Source organism: Solea senegalensis, linkage group LG18 (genome assembly GCF_019176455.1).
Source record: "Solea senegalensis isolate Sse05_10M linkage group LG18, IFAPA_SoseM_1, whole genome shotgun sequence".
NCBI classification, from domain to species: Eukaryota; Metazoa; Chordata; class Actinopteri; order Pleuronectiformes; family Soleidae; genus Solea; species Solea senegalensis.
The window spans coordinates 19,134,391-19,156,186 of record NC_058041.1 but is presented as its reverse complement, the minus strand read 5'-3'; the positions used below and the strand labels follow the sequence as shown (position 1 = coordinate 19,156,186).

Genomic DNA, 21,796 nt, shown 5'->3' with positions numbered 1-21,796 from the left:
CGACAACAGCTTTAAAAGACTTTGCAGAAATGAGAAGTTTTGAAAATATCGAATTTGATTTTTTTTAAAGCCGCGATCAAATTTTACATTAAAACAAAGGAAAAAACAAAACGTACACGGTGCAGATTTTTAAGTGCATTTCTCTTACAAATAGTGAATATTTATACGTCCAGATTTAATGATAACTCCAACAAAAATTTAAATTAAAAGGTAAATATATATCTGACTACTTTATTAGTGACAATTAGTGAAAATTACAAATATTCCTGATGCGTCTCATTTTTTGTTTCATACTTTGTGTTTTGTTTAAATTCGGACATCAACGCAGCTGTGGAACACAATCTATCTCTTTCTCTCTCTTGGAATCACACTCTCACTCACGTCTATAATCTGTAATTTAAACACGTCTCCACGTACGATACGAACATAATCACTTCTGAGAAAAAAAGAAAATTCCCACACGGCCACATCATGAAAAAAAAAAATGCAAAAACAGGTACATTAAGACACTCATCATCATCTTTACAAGAGGAAAAAAAAATTTCAAGTACTTTGAAAAAAAATAAAAGTCCACCTGGCAAAAATGTGAAAAAAAAATCTAAATATACACGACTCTGCTTCAGACTCTGCTCAGGCTGCTCAGTAGGTGGCGCTCACCGACTGAATTTTTTTAAATCAACCTGAAACCAAACCAAATTATATATATTTATATTTATATATATAAGTATATGTGCTGTCCTATACGTGTGTCTGTGTGTTTATGTACAAAAACAAGGAAAAAAAGACCTGGCTCAATGAAAGGTTCTCACAGTTCGTACAGGTCTCTCTCTCCCTCTCTCTCGCTCTCTCTGTACGTGGCCCAGATTCTAGTTCCGGAGGCGGAACGGCCTACCGTCGACCTTCCCGTGTTTTTGCTGGAGATTAAAAAATAATCCCGTGTAGTTCGGATGATTCCAAAAGAAGAGGAGAGGAGGGGGAAAAAAAACCCACGTACGAAAAAACACAAAAAAAAGCCCAAATATCCGAAAAAATCCGGGTAGCAAACAAAAGCCGGAGCCGTTTCTCCCAGAAACCTCGGTGCACACACAGCTGCGATGTTCCGTCAGGATTTTTTATTTTTCGCTGACTCATCGTCAACTCCAGAGAAGATCCGCGGCAGGCGTCGTCGTCAGTCGGCGAGCGTGAGATTTGAGGCTTGTTGTGATTCTTCCTGATGTGTGTTCATGTGTGTGTACTTAGCCCCGCCCCCTCACGCCGCAACCTCAAGGCTCCTGTTTGATGTAGTAGCTGCCCGAGCCGTTGCTCTCCTGGTCGGACGTTCCCTGCGAGAACGTGAACTCGTCCACCTCCGCCGCCTCCTCCTTCATCCGCAGCAGAGACTCTACAGACGGGGACGGGTAAGACAAACAGACAGAGAGAGGACAAACGTCGCAGATCAGACACATGACTTCATGCACTTTAAAATAAAGGAAAAAACACAAGAGGAGGCGGAGCCTGTAGCCACCCCCACATTGGGAGAACATCGTCAAACCATACAACACACGAGTGATGTTCAAACACTTTTGAGCAAATTTTGGTAAATTGATTGATTCACTCATGTCATTTTAGCGTTTTAGAGCCTCAAAAACAGAGGCGGAGCCTGTCTTTGCTCCACCTCTTCATGTCAGCACGACAAGCATCGCAAAAACATCGTCAAACCAGAGAAACATGGAGACAAAACACATGAAGCCTTACATGTCGGAAGTCACTCGTGTCGTTGTCACAAGAAGGGGGCGGAGCCTGTCTTTGCTCCACGTGTTCATGACAGCGTGATAAGCGTCGGGAAAACATCGTCAAACCAAACAAAAGTGGAGACAAAACACGCTTTTCTTTTCCTTTTTAAATATCGGAAGTCACTCGTGCTGTTGTTGTGTTTAAAAACAGCAAATTAGTCACTTTTATGGTTACCCCACGTTCACTTCACTCAGTTTTGGATGATGCTAACTTTCAGTTTCACTTTTCCCTCGATTACATAAAAACTAGCTCTGCGTTTGTCGTGAACGCACCATGACCACACCTCATCTGCTTAGATCTTTATTGACACAATGGCACAAAGACAACAGGACGAACATGCAGCAGAGTCCAGATCCACATCTACGTCCGTCTCCTGTCAGAAAAACCCTGTCGAGCCTCACAGTGAGTTTTCTTTTATCTTTTGAAGTGTAACGTTACCTGATTTGTGGGTTTGGTGGAGGTGGGTTCGGGGGCGGGGCCGAGCAGGGCCCTGGATGGGGTAAGGGGGCGGACTCTGCTCTTCGTCCCCTGAGAAGCTGCTCCTCCTTGCGCCTGTCTGACCGAAGGGCCGCCGACCAACCGGAATCTTCCTCTCTAAACACCAAGCCAGACTCAGGTAAGCTACCAGGGGCTTATCACACACAGGGGGGAGGTGCAGTTGCAAGTGGAGCGCGGCCTCGACGTTCATAATGTGTGTAAGGAGGAAAAGTTTTAAATAAAGTTAAATGATACTGTTACTTGATTTGCCCGTCTGAATAAGCCCCTGGTCAGCTGTACTCAGACTGCTGGACCCAAGTAAGCAGGTGCAAATGTACGGGAAGACCAAGGCTGCCAATATTTAAATTATTAAATATTACATATTCTATTTACCATTTAAGAATTTTTTTTTAAAAAGAGGGTTCCTTTTTTTTAAGTGTACCAAACCTCATAGAGAAAATCAGTGATTTTAGCTCACGGGGACACAGGAGCTGCTGGTCTACTGCTGCCTCGTGTGGTCAGTTTGCGTCACTGAGGTGATTTTAAATGCCAAATTGAAAAATTAGATATATTAGTTTTACAGTTTAAATTTAAATACAGACAGCCACAGACTTTCGGGATCTCACACGACGTTTGCGTTGCGATCCAAACATAAACGTTACCCAGCAGCACGGCTCGGGCGTTGGTTCACGCCGCAAACTGTGAGTGTGTGTGTGTGTATTAGCATTAGCATCTACTCTGAAACCACCAGGCCACTCTCTCCTGCTCGCAGACACATTGCAGACACCAAACACCTCAAAACTCTCAAAAGTCCAAGTTGCGAGAACAATAATCTGACTTTATAAAGAGTCTACCGCCTCGCCCCCAACAACACGACAACAACAGAGCAGCGGAGGAAACACCACAGGTGTCAACAGTGAGAGGAGAAGGAGGAGACGAGGGAGGACGGAGAGGAGAAGAAGGAAGGAGGTTAGAGGGAAAGGAAGGATGACTCACTTTTCTTCTGGCCTTTGTATTGCTGGGCCTTCTTCTTCTGCTTGGGGACAGACTGAGACATGTCTCTGTTACCTGGAAGACAAATAAGTAGACGTTTAAATGTTTACCGTAAACTAGGCGTCGCTTCAAAGCGATGCGAAACGCCACAGTACCTATGCCAGGCCTGTATGTGGCACTGTGACATTTACAGGGCTCCTGCTAGCAAACGTGGGTAATGTAGTGTAATAAAATAATATTATAAGTAGCTTTTAAAGGTCTTTTGAAGCACATTTTTACATCGATTATGCCTTATATGTTTAGCATTTTATGACCTCTAGCATATTTGCTATTTTTACAGCTTTTTTTAACTGTTTGTCAGTGCATGTTTGTGTATTTAACACTCGTCCGAAACCACCATGTAGGATTGAATTTAATAAAAACAATGTAGTAACAACTTTGAAAGGGATTTAGTGAACGTATTTCATCAAAATAAATGTGTTTAATATATTTATTCGTCATCAGTCCAGCTTTAAATCTGTAAAAGGACCAAGTTTAATAGGATTTTCCTGACAGTTTCCCTGAGATAAAGTGACAAACATCTTCTTACTCTGTGACGCGGGCGGTTGAAGCTGATAGCCCGTCAGCTGACACCAGCCCACCGGGTAGAGGTCCGGCGACTCGCAGTCCACCCACTGGTCGTACTCGTCCTCCCAGCCGTCAAAGTGGATCCTCAGTAGCCGGTGCACGATCCTGGTCACCGTGGCGACGCACACCAGCCGTGGTTCCATCAGGTCCACGGCCTCCAGCTTCATGCCTTGTCGGAAACCATGGTTGGGAACGTCCTGGAGGACACGGAGGAGGCGGCGGTGTTGAATGGTGAGAATTTTACTTATTTATTTATCTATCAGTCAGAATTAAAAACACACAAACACGTACCTTGTTAAATAGCTTGACAGGAGCAGCTATTGATCCTGTTTCTCTGAGGTAGTCAAACCATTTAAATGGTAGTTTTGTGTACCCTGTGGAAGAGAACGGGGGATTATTACCGACACAATCAGCCCGGAGCACGGTTTTAGCCGGAATCCATCAAGTTACAGTTCAGTTATTGTGATTTGTCGCTATCAGACACGTGAGAGAAAGAGACGGTGTCACAGCGTTGTGTTTGTACGGGTGTAAAAATCGCTTCAAAACTAAAATAAACTGCTTTTCCGACATTTTCGACACAGACAAAACAGCCAGATTGAGCGTTTCCCTTTTTTTTGTACAAACTACAAACGGTTCACATAACAAGTGGATAAGACACAGAAGATAGATCTACTATAGCCACAACAAAAGTATCCGCCTTTTAAACGTAGTTTAGTTTCAGTTCAGTACCTCTAGGGGGCGTGAGTTCAATGTCGTTGATTTCACAGAAGCCGGCAGGAAAGATGGAGGGGGAGGTGCCGTGGTAACAGAACCAGTCTGACCCGTCCACTGCCTCCGAACCGTCGATCCCGATCATGAGGTACCCGTCTGCCAAAACCTGACGCCACACAGAGGTTTGCAAATGAATTTAATGACAATTTAAAATAAATACTGCAGCATAAACGGAAACAAAATAAAGGATAAATAAGACCAATAGTAGACGTTTTATAAACTATATAGAAACTGTTATAAACTAGAATGTCTGAGATGCAGGTTGTCCGTAAGTTGTCATTAAAAATAAGCGAAACCAATAGTTTTCAATACTCTGTTTAGTAACTAAGCTTTATAGAACTGTAAAAAAAAGTAATTTGATTCAATTTAGGGGTTTTAAACTAAGGTTTTTATTGGCCTGCAGATGCTTTTCAGAATTTAAATTTAAAAAAAATTATTTTAAGACTGGGAATGACTGTTTTAAACAGTGTAAATGTCGCAAATTGTGTTCCTGACCGTGATAATAACTGATATGAACAATGGACACACACACTGACCTTTCTTACAGTGGCTACACATATAGCTGAGAGATTGAGGGGGTCAATGGCTTCGAGCTTCATCCCATCTCTGAACCAGTCCCCGCTCTGGTCCACGTCTTTCACCTGGAACACAAACAAAAACAGTAGCATCAGTTTTGTAAATAAATGGTAATATTTAGTTTTTCTCAGTGAGAAAAATTGGAAGTGGAGAATTCCCTCTGGTACCTTCTGGAAGAGCGGCGCAGGAGCGTCCATTTTCCCCTCGATTTTCCTTGTAATATCTGAAACAAATTATGTATATAAAGACGTCAAAGTTACCCATCATTCCTGAGACGTCACTGAACCCCGTCAGCTTTCCTAAACATCCAAAAAAGCCTCACCTATGTGTTGGACGGCACATTTTTTTCGACTTCTCGCTCTCCCAAACCAAACCCCATAGAGAAAATCACCGTTTTTATGTCACAGCGCACAGGAGTTGTCGGTCCACTGCTGCCTCCATCAGGAAGTTCAATTGTCTTATTTTGTTAATTCGGCTTTTGAAATCCTTTGTTCAGATTTACCTCAGTGACACAAAGTGACCACATGAGGCAGCAGTAGACCAGCAGCTCCTGTATCTATCCAAGCTAAAATCACTGATTTTCTCGATGGGGTTTGGTGTGGAAGGGAAAACTTTGTTATTTTGTTTTCAATCCAATCCAATCCACGTTATTTATAAAGCACTTTAAAAAACAACAACAGCTGAAACAAAGTCCTGTACAACAGAGATAAATATAATAAGATAAATAAAATACAAGAAATTACATCACAGGCCTAGACAACAAACAATAAAACAATAAAATACTGTAGAAAGTATTATTAAAAACAGAAGAAGTCATACAATAAAACTAGAAAAAGATAAAAAAAACAATGTCTCATACTGGGTTGAAAGCCAAGACGCGTTTTAAAGGGGACATATTATACCCTATTTCTCCCATTAAAATAGTTCCCTGGTGTCCTAATGAACATGTCAGTGACATGCTTTGGTCAAAATACCATAAGGATGAAGCATCATAGCAGTTCAATAACCCTGCTAAACCCGCCCCTTTCAGAACGCTCGGTTTTCGTGCATGGTCCCTTTATATGCAAATGACACACAGGCAAACACACACCCACCTCTTCCAGGGGGTTTCTGATTTGTCCTCTTTACAGCGCTCACTCACTCAGCTCCATTTCTCTCCCCCTCCCTCCACTAGTTCTCTGACAATATCAACATGGCAGCGTGCGCAGAAAACAGCGAGAGTGCTGCCACAGGAAGAGACGTCCTACATAAGGATCGAGCCGAACACTGTCCAACTGTAAATCAGTTAAAAACACTTAGGGACAGCACCACTGATCGCCACCGCTGATCGCCAGCGGCGAGCTGAATGAACTGCCGCTGTATGTTACTGTATCAGACCGGTGACTGTGCTCCGGACACCTCACCACCCCTGATCGCCACCGCTGACCAGCTCCGGTGCTCCGGATCAGTCACATCTGGCGATCAGTCACATACAGCGGCAGTTTAGACAGCTCGCCGCTCGCGACTGGCGATCAGCGGTGCTGTCCCTAAGTATCCATGTCTCGGAGGTCTGTTCCTGTGACGGCACTCACACATAGCGACAGCGACAGTTTAGGCAGCTCTGTCCCTATGCCCCTAACTGATTTTCACAGAGAGTGCAGCACCGCTGATCGCCAGCGGCAAGCTGCATAAACTGCCGCTGTATGGGACTGTATCAGACTGAGTCTGTGCTCCGGTCATGGAGGACGTACTGAACAGATATTTTTAATTAGGACGTGTCAGAATGGTCAGTTATGAGCTCTATGTGACCTTTTCTTAACAATGTGTGTTTGTACGTCGGTGAAATGCAGTCGCTGACTAAATACGGCGACCGCTGGCCGCAGTCTGATGTGAAGTGGTGCGAACACACGAACGCACGTTTGCTGACTTTATCTGGCACATTAGCTTCATATATAAAATCCTCTGTAAAACACTGTGCTCCACTGTGCAGCCACCAACAGCACACTTGTCCCTCCTCGCTGATATAATACCGCTCTTCCTCCCTCGCCTGCACTCTCGCAGGGACAAGGTGGAGCTAAGGTGGAGCTCTCGAAGTAAACTTACAGGTGGGGCGGTAACATTCACGGTGAAATGGGAATTCAACATCGAGAGTTTTATCGCCTATACTTACACTAAGGGGACCACGAAAACATGACTGAGTATTCTTTTTCCACACTTTGGCGACTGGTAGGTCCCAAATATAAGCATTGAAATGGTTAAAAAGTTGATTTTGCATAATATGTCCCCTTTAAAAGTGGACAGTGAAGGGGCGTGTCTAATATGCTGTGGAAGATTGTTCCACAGTCTTGGCGCAGATATGGAAAAACTGTTTTTGACGACTTTCTCATGTTTCCGCTGAACTTCCAGGACATACCAGATCGCTTGAAGCGGTGCCCGATGCTCCGCGACCAGCCGATGCTGTGGATGAGCGGGCTGTACATGTGGCACCAGAAGTCATCGGACCCGTCCTGACTCTCCTCATAGACCAGCCTGAGGCGACCGCCAATCACCTGCTCCACCAGCGCCACCCGCGTCCGGCACAGGTAGTTCTTATCTACCACCTCAACTCGCATCAGCTTTTTAAAGGGAAACTGCATGTTCTCGTGTACCTGGAAAAAAAAACGAGAGAGAGGATATAATGAAAGCAAAGTCGTCGTCAGAGAACATCTAACGTCCAAACATGAGTGTTTCTCACCTTGGCGTTGAAGTCAGGTGGCAGTGTTTTAGCTCCAGTAAGACGCTTCACGAGAAAGACTTTCCAGTTAGAGTATTTATGCTGAATGCCTGTGAGAGGAGAGAAGGAAAAACAAACATCAACAGTGACAATAATCCACACACACACAGACATCAAGATCACTGAAGAGCTGTCTCACTTTTGGGAGGTACGAGAGGTTTCCCACTGGAGGCGCACCATCCGACCGGGTGAACCTCGGGGACGCAGAGGTTACGCCAGAAGTCTTTACTGCTGTCGCTGTCGAAACCCTCGTATCGCAGGAGAGCCTTGAACCCTGCGGGGACGTGGACGTCAACATTTCACTCATCAAACAGGTAACGCCTCAGAACTTCAACAATTTAGAGTTAGGGGTTCCCACACACTTGCTCTTTCTTCTGTGAGCTAACCACTAACTGCTAACCCCATGGAACCTGGAAATGATGATGTTTCTCAAATGTCTTGTTTTTGGCAACAAAACAAAAAATTTTCTCTTACACGGAGCAAAGAAACCAGAAAATATTCACGTTTCAGGAGCTTAGAATTTTCCCCTCCTGGGACCGAACAATGAGGGCAATTTCGGAGGACTGTAATTATCGCAGCTAACTTGCCTAGGATATACCTTCCTCTAGTGTTTCAGGGTTTGCTCTAATGTGATTTTAACAACATTTCTAAAGCATAAATATTGTCTTGGCCCATCTTTTTGCCATCATATTAAGTGCTGGTTATCACTGCCCATAAACTTTGACCAGTTTACTTAAGAATTGTCACACCTGTTGTGCAGGCAAACAAAAACGTCCATCATAGGAAATGAATCGGGCAAAACTGTTGTTCATTAAACAAAGGAAAACAATCCTTCAGACACATCATTTTACGGACTAACTAGTTTTCTTGGTATCTTGCACTTACAACCGGCGACAACTAGTCAAAAACCACTTAAAAGTACACCAGTTCACTAGTACAATTGTTGTTAAAACCTCTTTACCTGCTAGCTTAATGATTTCTGCGATCCAGTAGACCTTTGTGGGGAGGCTGGTGTCAGAGTTGATCACTTCAATCCTCACTCCTTCCGCAACGTCTCCCCAGCACGTCCCCATCGGCGCCTGGGACGCAGACGCAGCGGTAACGTCAAAAACACCCGAGGAAAAGATTCTAAATCAGTTCTTCTACGTTCTTTGCATTTTACTCACATGTTTGAAACAGCTGACGGGAGCGCCGGCCGTGTTATTGCTACAGATGTACTGACCCCAGTCAAAGCTCTCTGTGGGAACCACTAACAGAGACGGAGACACAGAGTATGAACATGTAAACACAGCAGCACTGTGACATCAGTTAAAAGTTCAGTTAAAATATCAAACGTACCTGCTTTTGATTTGGCCTGGTTCTGTTGACTCGCCTGGTACTGAGCGTAAGCTGCCAGTTTGGCCATAAGAGGCTGCTTCTGCAAGACTTTGGCCTTCTTCGTTGGAGGTTTGCCCTTTCAAAATAAAAGCAGACGTCAACATTATTTGTTAGAACACGACTTTGTGTCTTAATTCCACAATGAACCCACTCAAAATGACCCTTCACCAACATCTCAGCATCGGTGATTTGGAACACGACGGCAGATATTTACATATTTGCCGGTTTTTATTAGTGAATAAACGACGGCTTGTGAGGCGTTAGTTTACCTGTAGTCTTGCCAGGATGCTCGCCTTTTTGGAATTGGAGGAGTAACTCCGCGAACACGAGACGCTGCAGAATCGCTTGGTCTTGGAGTAGAAGGCGTCTCGTACTCCGACCATGCCGCACATCTCACATGTGGCTGTGAAGAAGTTTGTAAAAAAAAAAAAAAACAGACGTCAGACACTGCTGGGTTTTATTTCCTAAGCTCCAGATGTTTGAGGGTTTCTCTGGGCACTGACCCATTCCAGCCTTGCCGTCGGGGTACGTGTAGACCTGTCCATTGTTCTTGATGATGGGCAGGCTGACAGGGATGGACGGCACCACCTCGTCCTCGCTGTCCTCTGAGCTGGAGCTGCTGGTGGACTCATCGCTGCAGCTGTCGTAGCCATCGAACATCCCAAATGAGTCTCGCCGCTTACGCTCTGAACGTGGGGTGCGTTCAGCCTTCACAGCAGACAACGGGTAAGAGACAGAGACCCCAATTAATAAATCATTTCATCACAACAATGGATTATGAGGACTTTTCTGAAGTTATAAATCATTTTTGTTCAGTCTACAGTGACATAAAAGAGTTAGAAAATGTCCACACAGCTGTTAAAAATCTAAAATCTCTGTCCATTTGTAGTCAGAACTCCAAACTTTATTTTATGACGTCTTAACTCCGGGCCATGCCTGATTTTATGACCCAAACAAGTCGGAAAAGTACCTTACAATCCAATGAATTAAACACAAAAACTATATTTCCAGCAATTGACTAAATTAATCGTCAACTGTTCTCTGCTTTTTCAGCAGATCATTAAAACAGAATCATTTTGTGGTTTGTGGACAAAAACAAGACATTTGAGGACATCATCATTTCCAGGTTTAACAAACGCTGACATTTTATGGACAGAATAATCTTTTATTCTAATCATATTTACTGTTGTAAAGGTCAAGGGTGAGTGTTATACTACAGATTTAAAATGCGACACACCATATACCTTTAATAAAAGAAAGGGAACATTAAGATGATCAGTGTGAATGCAGGCCGAGTTTTATTTTATAGAACATGAAAAAAATAGAATACACTGCAGGCTTTGCAATTCAAGTATAACACTGTTTAAAATTGTGAATTCGATTTAAAATGATAAATTGCTGGTTGAAAATACAGAGTACTCACACTGCAGCCTTTGATCCACGGTCGGTCTACTGAGACCACCTTTGACTTACGCTTTCTATTCATTTTCAACGGGAGAATATTTGCAGTAAACTGCGTTTTTCAAGAATAAATAAATAGCTGAAAAAAAAATTGCAAGAATTTCCTGAATGTGTTGTTGAATTTGACTGAATAATGAAGTGGTGGTGACAGAAACTGATGTATAGTTAGAATATTAGCTCTTTGATCTGCTTTGATCTTTGCTGTGAGCGACAGCTTTGTGCAGAGATTATATTAGCACAAAACAAAGACTAGAATTGTATTCCACACACGTGTTGACCTTTTGGTAAAAAGAAAGGACCGATTCAGGATGTTTCGTGTCCCAAAATGTGCTTTTATTTTGCTTTTATAACATGTTCATTAAATTAATTTATTTAAAAATGATCAGCTAGAGCAAAATCAAACTCGTTTAGGTGAAAGAACAATGACATTTATTATTACAATGAACAATTCAAAATCGAAATCTGATCAAAATCGCCATGATTTCACAGGACGTGCGAAATATCACACATGATGATGACGTTAGATGATTTTAAATGTATTATTCAAATGATAATGAGAGTAAGTCATCTCAGTAATAAATTATAATATATAAAATATTTTTTTACATTTGGCCTTCATCCTCTTCCGTATGAATCTTATTGCAATTTCAGTCAAAAATAATCGCAATTATATATTCAAAACAAAAACGTTCAGCACTACATGTAACATAGGAAATATTCAGTGAAAGTGAAAGAAAAGTAAAAATACTACATAAGTCAGAATTTAAAATAAACATAAATAATAAGGTGCAAATATTAAATAGATAGATAGTTATGCAGGAAATACATGTTTTAATAATATAAATAAAACACGGTTTGTTGTTTACTTCCTCTTCAGGGCAGCTCAGGTGACATGCTAACCAGCGCTATCATTTACATTACAACCAAGTAAAGAAAAAGCGGAAATTAAAGCCAGAGCAACTGTCAGTCTTTAATATGACATTTTACACATGAAAATCACAAAAAACAGTCCGAAACGGACGCTAAAATAAAGGGCGGCCTAAAAAATAGCACCTAATGCTAGCTAGTTTAGCACGGCGAGCTAGCGGAAATGTGTTTTTTCACAATTTTTTATCCACACTAGCTCACATCACTTTCCACCCGCGATGCAAACGCACGTCTACTCATGCGCGGCGAAAATAAATGTGGTGTTATTTCAGCGCTACGCTTTGAAATGGAGGGAGGTTTGTGAGACATTTATGCCCAGCTAGCGAGCTAGCAGGCTAACCCGATGAAGGGATAACAACAAAGGAGGAGCGCTAAGCTAGTTTTAGCTTAAGCCCCCCCCACCCCCACCCCCCAAGTGAACGCGCTGAGTCTCGCGGCGGAGACGCGTCTGTCTGTCTCACCAGGTCCCGTGTGTCCTCCATCAGCCCTTCATATAGAGAAGCTGCAGCTCCGCTCCGCTGCCGACGCTCACGTTTAAAATCCTGCAACGCCTTCAGAGAGGAGCTACAAACACTGACTGTGTGTGTGTGTGTGTGTGTGTGTGGGAATACTACCAACAACAAATGAGGCTACCGCACGTGCGCATGCGCGAGCGTAAACTGCCCTCACGCCATTGGCCGGCGGAAAGGAAGGGAAAAGGAGGTCAGCGAGTGACACAGAAACAATAACAGTGGAGTCAGACTGTGGCTCACACATGAATAAGTGAAATGAGTGAAAGTACTACAGGTACTCAACTAAACAAACAAATATATATTAAGTACTACAGGTACCCAACCAAACAAATAAATGACATAAAGTAATACAGGTAATATTTTTGCCTTCGTATTAACTCACCACTGTCAGTGAACTTTGACACCTGTCGTCGGCGGTCAAAAATGTCCATCATAGTATGACCATGATTGACAAATAAAAAAACTACATAAAGTACCTAAAGTAAAATATCAGATATTGCATGAGTTTAAAAAGTACACAGAATTCCAGTTAATTAAATGTTTAAAGGTAGTACATATTGCACTGATTTAAAAGTACCTAAAGCAATAAAAGTACTAGAAATTGCATTGATTTAAAAAGACCAATAGTTCCAGTGAATTAAATGTATATAAAAGTACTGCATATTTTAAAAAGTACAAAATGTTCCATTAATGTTAATTAAATGCTAAACTCTCTTGCACCAAACCCCATAGAGAAAATCAGTGATTTTAACATCGCAGCACACAGGAGTTATTGATCCACTGCTGCCTCCATCACTCAGTTGAGAAGTCTTATTATGCAAATCCTTCTTTCAGATTTACTTCAGTGACACAAACTTACTACTAGAGGCTGCAACAGCTCCTGTTTCCACCATGAGCTAATATTGCTGATTTTCTCTATGGAGTTTGGTGCAGGAGGGAGTGTGACAAAAATCATTCTTTATTCACTTTTCTGGTTTGAAACAAACACAAAAGTAAACAAAACAAAAACGCAGACAATGGTTTTGTTGACGTAAAATAAATCCTTTATAATATATATATATATCATGTCATTTGTCCTTAGCGAATGATACAGTAGATGCCACATTTTCATATTGTGCACAGGGACGAGGGCCACATTCAGTCATTAAATATGTGCATACAAGTGAAAACAAACAAAAACAATGAGTCACTGTTGCCAACTGCTGTCACTGACTCGCATCACAGTGTCATAATACTGATATTATTCTGCTTCTGTTCCCCGTCTTCATACGAACATAAAAATACAGTCATGGGACTTTTAAGCAGAATCTTAAAAACAAACAGCACAAAAGCACAAAACTTAAGAAATGGATCATGTAACGACGTAACCGTGGTAACGTGAACGTGGCTGGAGGAGGTAAGGCGTCAAAAGAGGAAGGAGGAGGAGGAGGACAAAGAATCCCCCGCCTTCTCTTTACAACTGCTGAGGAATGGATGGTCAGAGCTGGAAGATTAAAGGACAAGGTTAACGTTTTTGGGTTTTTTTGCTATCTAAATTTTTTTTAAATCACAATGCAGGAAGCGGTACCTTGTTTTTGTGGGTGTGTCTTTGGTCTCAGAGCAGCTCCTCCCCAATGACATCATCATTGCTTCCTGAGATTGAAGCGACTTCTGAGGTAAAGAGGAAGAAAAAAAAACGCTTCCGTTTCTGGTCGTTCACCGAAAACCAGATGAGGTTTCTGGTGCTAATCAGACGTCAAAAATCACCACATACTAAAAGATAGGTGTTATTTGTCAATTGAGAATAGTTTTTCCAATTAAATTATGAGTTTTTGGTCCATAATATGTGGAAAAATTTTATTTCTTTGTTATATGGAGCCAAAAAAAAACAGAAAATATTCACATTTCAAAAGCTGAAAAATCGGAACCCTTTTAATTATTGAACAAAACACAATTAATTAAGTAATTGATGTCCGCACTGACCTGAGAGGCTGATACAGGACAGACTCAGCTCTGATGAGGCTCCTATAACGTCGTCCTGAAAGGGAAATGAAGACGTTTATGCATTGTCATATTCATTTTTGTATTTTCTCCTCAGCTTAAGAAGATTTTCATCACTTAAAAAAAAAAGACGGCGTTCTTTTAGTGTAAAGTGTAAGTGTAAAGTCGCTCACTTTCCCACACCAAACCCCATAGAGAAAATGAGCAATTTCAGCTGGCTGGGACGCAGGAGCTGCTGGTCTACTGCTGCCCCGTGTGGTCAGTTTGAGTCACTGAGGTGAATCTGAGTAACACATTTCAAACATTGAATTGACAAAATAAGCCATTTGAACTCACTGATGGAGGCAACAGTGGATCAACAACTCCTGTGTGCTGTGATATTAAAGTCACAGATTTTCTCTATGGGGTTTGGTGCTGGGTTTTACAACGTGACATAAACTTGTGTTTTCTGTTGGAAAATTCTGTCTCTCAGCGAGATAAATGTGCCAAACTTATTCTTAAGATGTTGTAGACTTTATCAGTTGAGCCTTTTGCTAAATGGCTATAATTTGTTATTCTTTTTCCTTCTGGCAGCAAAAAACCTGAACTCCACTCACCAGCATCCTCTGCAGAGAGCCCAGATTTTCACCCTCCATCGTTCCATTCACCACTTCCTGGACGCCGACAGCATGACCCCGCCTGATGAGCTCCTCGCCAACGTCTATGGTCTAACGATGGACAATGGTTTATTGTTACTGGTGGTATTGAAGAGAGAGAGACAACAGAGGACAAGCAGACAAGCAGAAAGACAAGTTCCTGACCTTGCCCTCGGTGGTGACATAGAGTTTGACATTGGGCCAGGACGACATCTCGGAGTGAGAGTAGCTGCAGAGTTTGGCCTGCAGGGGTTTCCACGCGGCACAGTGAGTGATCTGTTCAAAGTCATCCATGGATGCTTCAGTCCACTCCTCTCCTACGCACACGCGCACACGCACACACACACACACACACACACACACTTATGAAAGTAAGCTTGAAATGTAGAGTTAAAGCTGGGGAAAACGTTCTACTCAAAAGTGGGAAATTCCGACCTCAGTACAACTTCTTAGGTTTCTTTGCAGCGTAGGCAGTTGTTAGCAATGCAGGAATTGCGATCTTTCCACTACAGGAACTTGTACACACACAGCTGCTAAATAGAACAGCCAATAGGGGCACTCTATCTCTGAGTCATGGGCCAAATTTCCCCAAGACTGGAAACTAGGGACGAGCTGATGTGATGTTTGGTAGCGGAAAGATTCCAATATTGGTTAAAATCACCGGACCGGAAGGAGAAAAAAAAAAACTTATTTCTTCTTTATGGGAGCAGAACATTTGCAATATTTTGAAATTTGAAAATGCCTTGAAATCATTACAAATGTGCTGCTAACAACGTTGCAGTTTCGACATGAAACAGTGATACCGAGCCATCGCTGCTCAGATTAACTTAATTTACATTATACTTATCAAATTCACGTTACCTTCACCAGCTTTAAGTCTTTTTAAAAAAAACGTGTAAAAAACAGTAATTAAATGACAGCTTTACCTTGTGGTCTCACTCCTGCTAAGCTGCACTCAATAGCTTGGAAAGGCAAACTGAGGAAATCGCTCCTGGAACGTTGACGAAGCAGAAGCAACGGCCGTTAAATAAGCGAGGATCAGCCTGGATGCACTGTACGTGCAGAAAATAAACGGTGGTGTTTTCCCTCACTCACCTCAGCCGACGGAGGTTGTCTCTGGGCAGCTCTCCGTTGTCCCCAAAGTCGACATAATAAAGGTCCACGAGTCCGGAACCGAGGACTCCCAGCACCCTGGCCCTGTTCCATAAGCCATGATCGCGGTATGGAGCGGCCACAATGTCTCCGACAACAAGGGTCTCCACTCTCTGCTCCTACAAGAACAGGCAAACCACAGTTTGACTTACTGTTTGTCACTTCCTACTCCATGTTCTAGAAGAACCTGGAATGAATAAGTAGAACACAGAAGGATGATGAACCCAGAAGAGAGAAGATATACAAGGAAGGCGAATCGAGAGGGAAGAAGAACTTAGAAGGAAGAAGAATCCAGAAAGAGGAAGAACCAGAAGGAGGAAGAAGAACCCAGAAATAGAATGAAGAGGAATCCAGAGGGAAGAATCCAGAAAGGGGAAGAAGCAGAAGGAAGAACCCAGAAGGAAGAAGAACCACTGAGATAAAATAAAATAAACCAGATTTGGTGTTTCAAACTGTTCCGTTGAACAGCTGAAGGACACTCACTGTGGGGTTTCCAATCATGTACAAACGGTTCATCTCCTCATTCAGTTTGTCTAGCTGGAGCGAGCGGACACCCAGGATCTGTATCCAGAAGTGGTTCGGGTTTTCTGACGCGGACACGTAGACCTCTAGATGCTCGTCAGGCTGGAAGCTCAGGTCCGGGCTCGGAACTAGAAAACGAGCAGAGGGAGAAAATAAAAACAGGTTCTTGGGATCGATACAATCGTGTTGAAGGAGAGACGACAGAGAAGAAAACGTGGACTAACTTTCAAACTTTGAGATTTCAGAGGGGGAGTCAGTGGAGAAACTCTCCTGCTCCTCCTCGTCCTCATGGTTGAGGTCCTTGTTGCTGAGTTGTAGCTCCTCCATCTTGTTGTCACTCTGAGGTTCTGGTTGGTGAATGAACCCGTTTTTCTGTGGGTGTGGACCGTTGTTGTTTAGACCCACCGGTGATTCCGTCTCCGTGACATCCGACCTCTGATGAACCACCGTGTGACCTCGTTTCTGACGCAGGGCAGACGACTGCGAGATCTTGGCTCTCACCGTCACATCCTCCTGGACCTTCTCCAGAATCAGCTCCTACAAACACATCGCATGTGTTAGTCCTTCACTCTGTTTATGCATCTACGTCTAAAAAAATGGTGTCGCGCTCACTTTTGCCTGTTTCACTTCCTGTTTGGTCCCCGAGATTGTGATGTTGCCCTTTGCCCACGGACCGTGTGACCTCTCTTTGGGACAGACCACTTTGGCACCGGTGGTTCTGGTGATCAGCTTCAGACTCTCTCCACCTCGGCCTGCAGGGTGCGCACACATATATGTTAATTTTCCTCTTCAAATGGGATTTTTTGACATTTCTCTGTTAATTCAAGCTACGTCTGACGTGGAAGTGACTCTTTTAGCGATATATCTGTCGCTTGTCTGCCTAGAAAAAGGTCTACGGTACATTTTAAAGGCAGTTTTAAAGTGATTCTTCATTCTCCTCTTGAAAACTTGTACCTATGATGCGTCCAAAGGCTGTCTGAGGAACCTCCAGAGTCTCAGTGACGGGTTCACAGTCCGTGACTAGGCTCTCCAGGACACAACGGGCCCGCAGGATCTGATCCTTAGAGCCCTGCAGCACGAAACACACGGCGCCAGAGTCTGACAGAACCTGGACGTTAGCTCCAGACTTCTGGCTCACCTGGAATCAAAGAGAGAAAGAGAAAGTGCTGACTCACCGAGAGAAATACAACAGTGAGTTTCCTTAAAAAAACAGCTTTTTCCCCTCTGTATTCTCTTATTTTTTTATACCTATTTGGCATTGTACAATACTTCTATCCTGTGCTAAATCATTATCATGTGTTTTAAGGACTCACCATTTCCAGAAACGTGGCCTGGTACCTGGACATGTTCCTGTAAACGTCCACGGGAAGCGTCATCTTTGATACTTCGGTGTCTGCTGCTTTATCTGTTCAACGCCATCGCAGGTAAACAAAAATAAATCAATCAATCTTTTCACTGACATACATTAACAAGAGTAAACACTCACTGCTGTTGTTGCTGCCGCTGCTCAGGTGGCGGTAGACGATGTAACCCACCGTGGCTCCGAGAGAGAGTCCCGCGGCCAGGGCGGCCATCTTAGCAGAGCTCAGCGAGCTGCACTGGCCGTCCTTGAGGGCGTCCATGACGTGGCTCGCAGCCAGCGGGAGGCTCCACCTGAACACACACACACACACACATGCACGAGCACGCATTCACTGACGTGTCAGGACCAGGAGGGGTTTTCACGTCAACTTGTGTACAACCTTCAGAGGTTTGTTTGTTTGCTGTAGAGCTGAACGATCATGCAGCCAAAAAAAAAGAAAAAATAAGCAGCACTGAACTCTCCATGCATGAGTGACCACAATGGCCATTGTGTGGCGCTAGAGAGAGAGAGAGGGAGAGAGACCAATAATATAGTAAATGTAGGCCACACCCTGAGAGCTTCATGTAAACAACTGAAGGTGCACTTCCTGTTGCCAGTAGGTGGCGCAACGACTGCCTTTGCAGGTTACCATCGTGGACTGATTGGAAGAAGAAAAACCTGGCACCAGATGACCTAACAGAGGTTTTTTGGGACCATTTTAGCCCTTCCCACTTCCAATATTTGACCGCACATTCACCAGACCATTTTCGGACATAAATGTTCACCAGGACTGATGCGGCCACAAATGTGTGAGTTTTGGGGCATGAGAAGGCTCTCAAAAATTCGATTAATTTGTAGGATTCCTTCAATTTAATGTCTTTTGTTAGGGTTTCGTTAATTTCCTGGTTGTCAAGATGATACTTTTCATGTTTCATGCTGCGCTCAGGCGTCCACTCGGCGTAACACCCAACCAGTTGCAAAGTTGTTTATTATCAGCCACCCCCAAAAATGTGTGTCACATGCTCACAGTATTGTCCCCTAAATGCGAAAAACATTTAGTTCATACTGCGCCCGCTAGTGAACGTACAAAGAAAGCACATCATGTCCAGTCATTATAGCTGCGGCTACATGTTAAACACACTTTAATGTTAGTTACCTTACAATAACACTTCATACGTTCACTAATATCTGAGTTGGAGGCTTTTTAACATCACTCTGCAACAGCTACAACTCAGAGAGAGAAGATCAGAGGAGGAAGAAGCAGCGGAAGGTAGAGGACGACGGCGAGCACGCAGCACCACCATGCACATGTGTTGTGTGTCTCACTGGGAAAAGAAGGTTCTGGGGCTGGGGTTGAGAAACACGTGGGACCTGGACACACCAACGTCCATCTCAACAGAACTGTGAAAGTAAGACACAAGTCTCCTCCCGCGATCCTGTCTCTGTTTTTACTGTCCACGATCAACGGTGACTGACAGACACGAAGAGGAGGAGGAAGATTTTCAGGTCATGACAAAGGTAAAGCAAGAAGCTGAACTCAGAAAACCTCTTGAAATGTTATCATAATCGATTGATCTGTAGATTCTTCTCTATGTCTGGTCCATAAAATGTCAGAAAATCAGTGTTTGTCAAACTTGGAAATGATATTGTTCTCAAATGCAATACAAGACATTTGAATTGTTTTGAATTTTGGGAAACACTGAGCAACATTTTTCAACATTTAATGGACCAAAATAACTTGATTAATCCCAACATAATAATCCATAACGCAAATAATCATAAATTGAAGCCCTAGCTCAACTGAGTTATCAATTAATCATTGCAATCATCACAGTCCTATACAGTTTAACATTTAATTATGCCACATAAATAAATACATTTATGGTATTTTAGGGCCACTGTCGGACTACTAAATATTGCAAATCAAAGATAAATAACTGTGGGGGGGAAACAAAATCACAGTTACATATCATAACATGGGGCAAATGTGTGTATAATGTGTTAGCTTAAAACTCCACTCATTTGTTTGAGGGCCCCCAAAAAAAATTTCCCGCGACCGATCTGAGGCTCCCGATCCCGTCTTTGAGAACCACTGTTTCACGCCGCAGTTTTAACAGAGCATCAACATCAACAAGCAAGCGTCGCCCACACTGGACACTTAACAAAAATTTGAATGAATGTGTTGTGTTTGAAAAAAAATCCAAAACCTTAAATCAACACATAATCGAACTTAAATGAATAAACATATGTTATAATGTTATAATGTGATAACGAGTTGTCAGAATATTCATCACACGTTCTCCTCCGGGACATGCTAACGTTAGCCAGCTATCTACCGGCTTTGACGTCAAAACGTTCGGAGAAAAAAAGGACAAACGTCATTAAAAATGGACAACTTCTCACACAATACAGTATTTATATGTGAGTAAAAAACAAAGTTATAAAAATGTGACACTCACAGGTAACTGCTGTGTTGGGAGGCGACCTTCCTCTTCTTTTTCCGCTGCTGCTGCTGCTTCCGCTTCTTCTTCTACGGTCTGTATTAGCGGTTGGTAAACCGCCGCACAGGCGCATTACTGCCAACGACGACGCCGTGGGTGTGTGGACAGAAAAGGAGTTACTTTATGATTCCACGGTGTGGCGCTGCAGAACTGTACACATGCACTAACGTGACCACGAGAGAAGGATTAGGATTTGAGGATTAGGATTAAAGAACAGGTTCTCCAAACGAAGGAGATCTTTGAACTGTGACTGAAGAGGAAAGTTCTCATTCTTTTTCATTGCAATTCAAAGTTCTTGAACGTGGTTCAAAGTTCTTTGAATGTTCTTTGAAAGTTCTACTCATTCGCCTTCATCATAGTTCAAAGTTCTTAAACGATGGTAAAAGTTATTTTTAAAAAAAACAAAATAACACATCTGAACTTTGAACCATGTTAAAGAACTTTGAACTGCGGTGAAGAAAGTCAAGGGGAACTTTGAACTGTAAATAAAACCTTCAAACTGTGAGAGGCAGCATTGCACCTCTCTGTATACAGCCTGCAGCAAATTATCAGAAGAATAAGTAGAAGAGTCGATGAAGACCATTAAAACTTCCTTTAAGGCAAACGTTTATTTATTATTGGTTTGGAACACTGAGTCAGTAATTCACAGCTATTGTTTCATAATTATTTAGCTTATTTTCATTCATATTCATGGTGACAAACGAACTCCTGTTTATTTACTAAACTATTGTTCAGAAGAAGTTGTACTTGACACAAAAGTATTACACACCAGCTCAGCAGCAGCAGAGGAGAATTGTTGTTGGAGTAAAATGAAATAATTGTATTTTTTATGTATTAATTTACTGTTATAAACTTGGTTCTTTACTTTAAAGTGGAATTAGCATCATGAAAATAGTACAAAACAGTATAAAAAAACAACTTAATGGTGCAGTAAATCACAGAATACTGCTCCACTTTTATTCGCACTAGGCTGTTCGTAGGCGAAAAAAAACCTGTGTAGCGTGTTATTAAATCTACCCTAAAAAAGGCGACATCACTCCCAGTTTCTGACTTCCGGCGCAAATGGAACACACTATAAATTGTTGTTGTTCTGTGTTTTTGTTTGTCACTTCGTGGTTAACTGTAAACAGATTAGTCAGTAATTTGTTTAAACTCACTAGCTCATTAGCCACAAGTGCTATTCGCATTTAAGGATTTAAACAAAAACAAAGACCATTTTATACACCACCACACATTCAAGTAATATTGCGTATTTACGCCTTCAAGATTTCAGAGACTGTTTCAAAGAAGGCGGTCAATGCATGGCGATGTCACTCCCAGGTTCCGACTTCTGATGTAAATGGAATGCTCCATAAATTGACATTGTTGCTTCCTGGTCAACATTTTGTCCCTGTAAGGATTCCATATGAATAACTTAA

The 21,796-nt window shown here is 42.5% G+C and overlaps 2 protein-coding genes across 5 annotated transcripts; both read right to left on the bottom strand.

Moving 5' to 3' along the window:
• Window positions 1–556: 556 nt before the first annotated feature.
• On the bottom strand, window positions 557–12,358 carry mbtd1 (mbt domain containing 1). 2 transcript variants are annotated; one of them, XM_044013104.1, is made up of 17 exons: window positions 12,196–12,358; window positions 9,850–10,054; window positions 9,616–9,749; window positions 9,308–9,422; window positions 9,136–9,218; window positions 8,931–9,048; window positions 8,109–8,243; window positions 7,931–8,019; window positions 7,610–7,844; window positions 5,385–5,440; window positions 5,178–5,282; window positions 4,600–4,747; window positions 4,162–4,244; window positions 3,833–4,067; window positions 3,247–3,318; window positions 2,212–2,367; window positions 557–1,381 (listed from the first exon to the last, which is right to left on the bottom strand). In XM_044013104.1, the coding sequence occupies exons 1-17, from the start codon at window positions 12,214–12,216 to the stop codon at window positions 1,263–1,265; spliced, it is 2,109 nt and encodes a 702-aa protein (XP_043869039.1). In that variant the 5' UTR covers window positions 12,217–12,358; the 3' UTR covers window positions 557–1,262. The 2 variants fall into 2 exon arrangements, with proteins under 2 accessions (XP_043869039.1, XP_043869038.1); XM_044013103.1 differs by lacking the exon at window positions 2,212–2,367 and having other exon boundaries at window positions 12,196–12,290.
• A 908-nt stretch (window positions 12,359–13,266) lies between these two features.
• tdrkh (tudor and KH domain containing) lies at window positions 13,267–20,406 on the bottom strand. Of its 3 annotated transcripts, none has more exons than XM_044014647.1 (14): window positions 20,337–20,406; window positions 18,022–18,188; window positions 17,849–17,940; window positions 17,490–17,673; window positions 17,148–17,287; window positions 16,760–17,072; window positions 16,497–16,663; window positions 15,957–16,132; window positions 15,788–15,852; window positions 15,027–15,178; window positions 14,823–14,933; window positions 14,209–14,263; window positions 13,814–13,896; window positions 13,267–13,729 (listed from the first exon to the last, which is right to left on the bottom strand). In XM_044014647.1, exons 2-13 carry the CDS (start codon window positions 18,155–18,157, stop codon window positions 13,841–13,843), a joined length of 1,647 nt encoding a protein of 548 aa, XP_043870582.1. In that variant the 5' UTR covers window positions 18,158–18,188; window positions 20,337–20,406; the 3' UTR covers window positions 13,267–13,729; window positions 13,814–13,840. The 3 variants fall into 3 exon arrangements, with proteins under 3 accessions (XP_043870582.1, XP_043870580.1, XP_043870581.1); XM_044014645.1 differs by lacking the exon at window positions 20,337–20,406 and adding an exon at window positions 19,204–19,348; XM_044014646.1 differs by lacking the exon at window positions 20,337–20,406 and having other exon boundaries at window positions 18,071–18,118.
• Between the last annotated feature and the right edge of the window lie 1,390 nt (window positions 20,407–21,796).

Coding starts and splice junctions, on each gene's coding strand:
- mbtd1 (XM_044013104.1), bottom strand. CDS start 12,216: ATGGAGGACACACGGGACCTG. Junction 4,245..4,599: donor TGAACTCACGCCCCCTAGAG/GTACTGAACTGA, acceptor TCTCTTCCACAG/GGTACACAAAACTACCATTT. Junction 3,319..3,832: donor TCAACCGCCCGCGTCACAGA/GTAAGAAGATGT, acceptor TTTGTCTTCCAG/GTAACAGAGACATGTCTCAG.
- tdrkh (XM_044014645.1), bottom strand. CDS start 19,268: ATGGACGTTGGTGTGTCCAGGTCCCACGTGTTTCTCAACCCCAGCCCC. Junction 16,664..16,759: donor TGAAATCTCAAAGTTTGAAA/GTTAGTCCACGT, acceptor CTCGTTTTCTAG/TTCCGAGCCCGGACCTGAGC. Junction 15,853..15,956: donor GACAACCTCCGTCGGCTGAG/GTGAGTGAGGGA, acceptor TCAACGTTCCAG/GAGCGATTTCCTCAGTTTGC.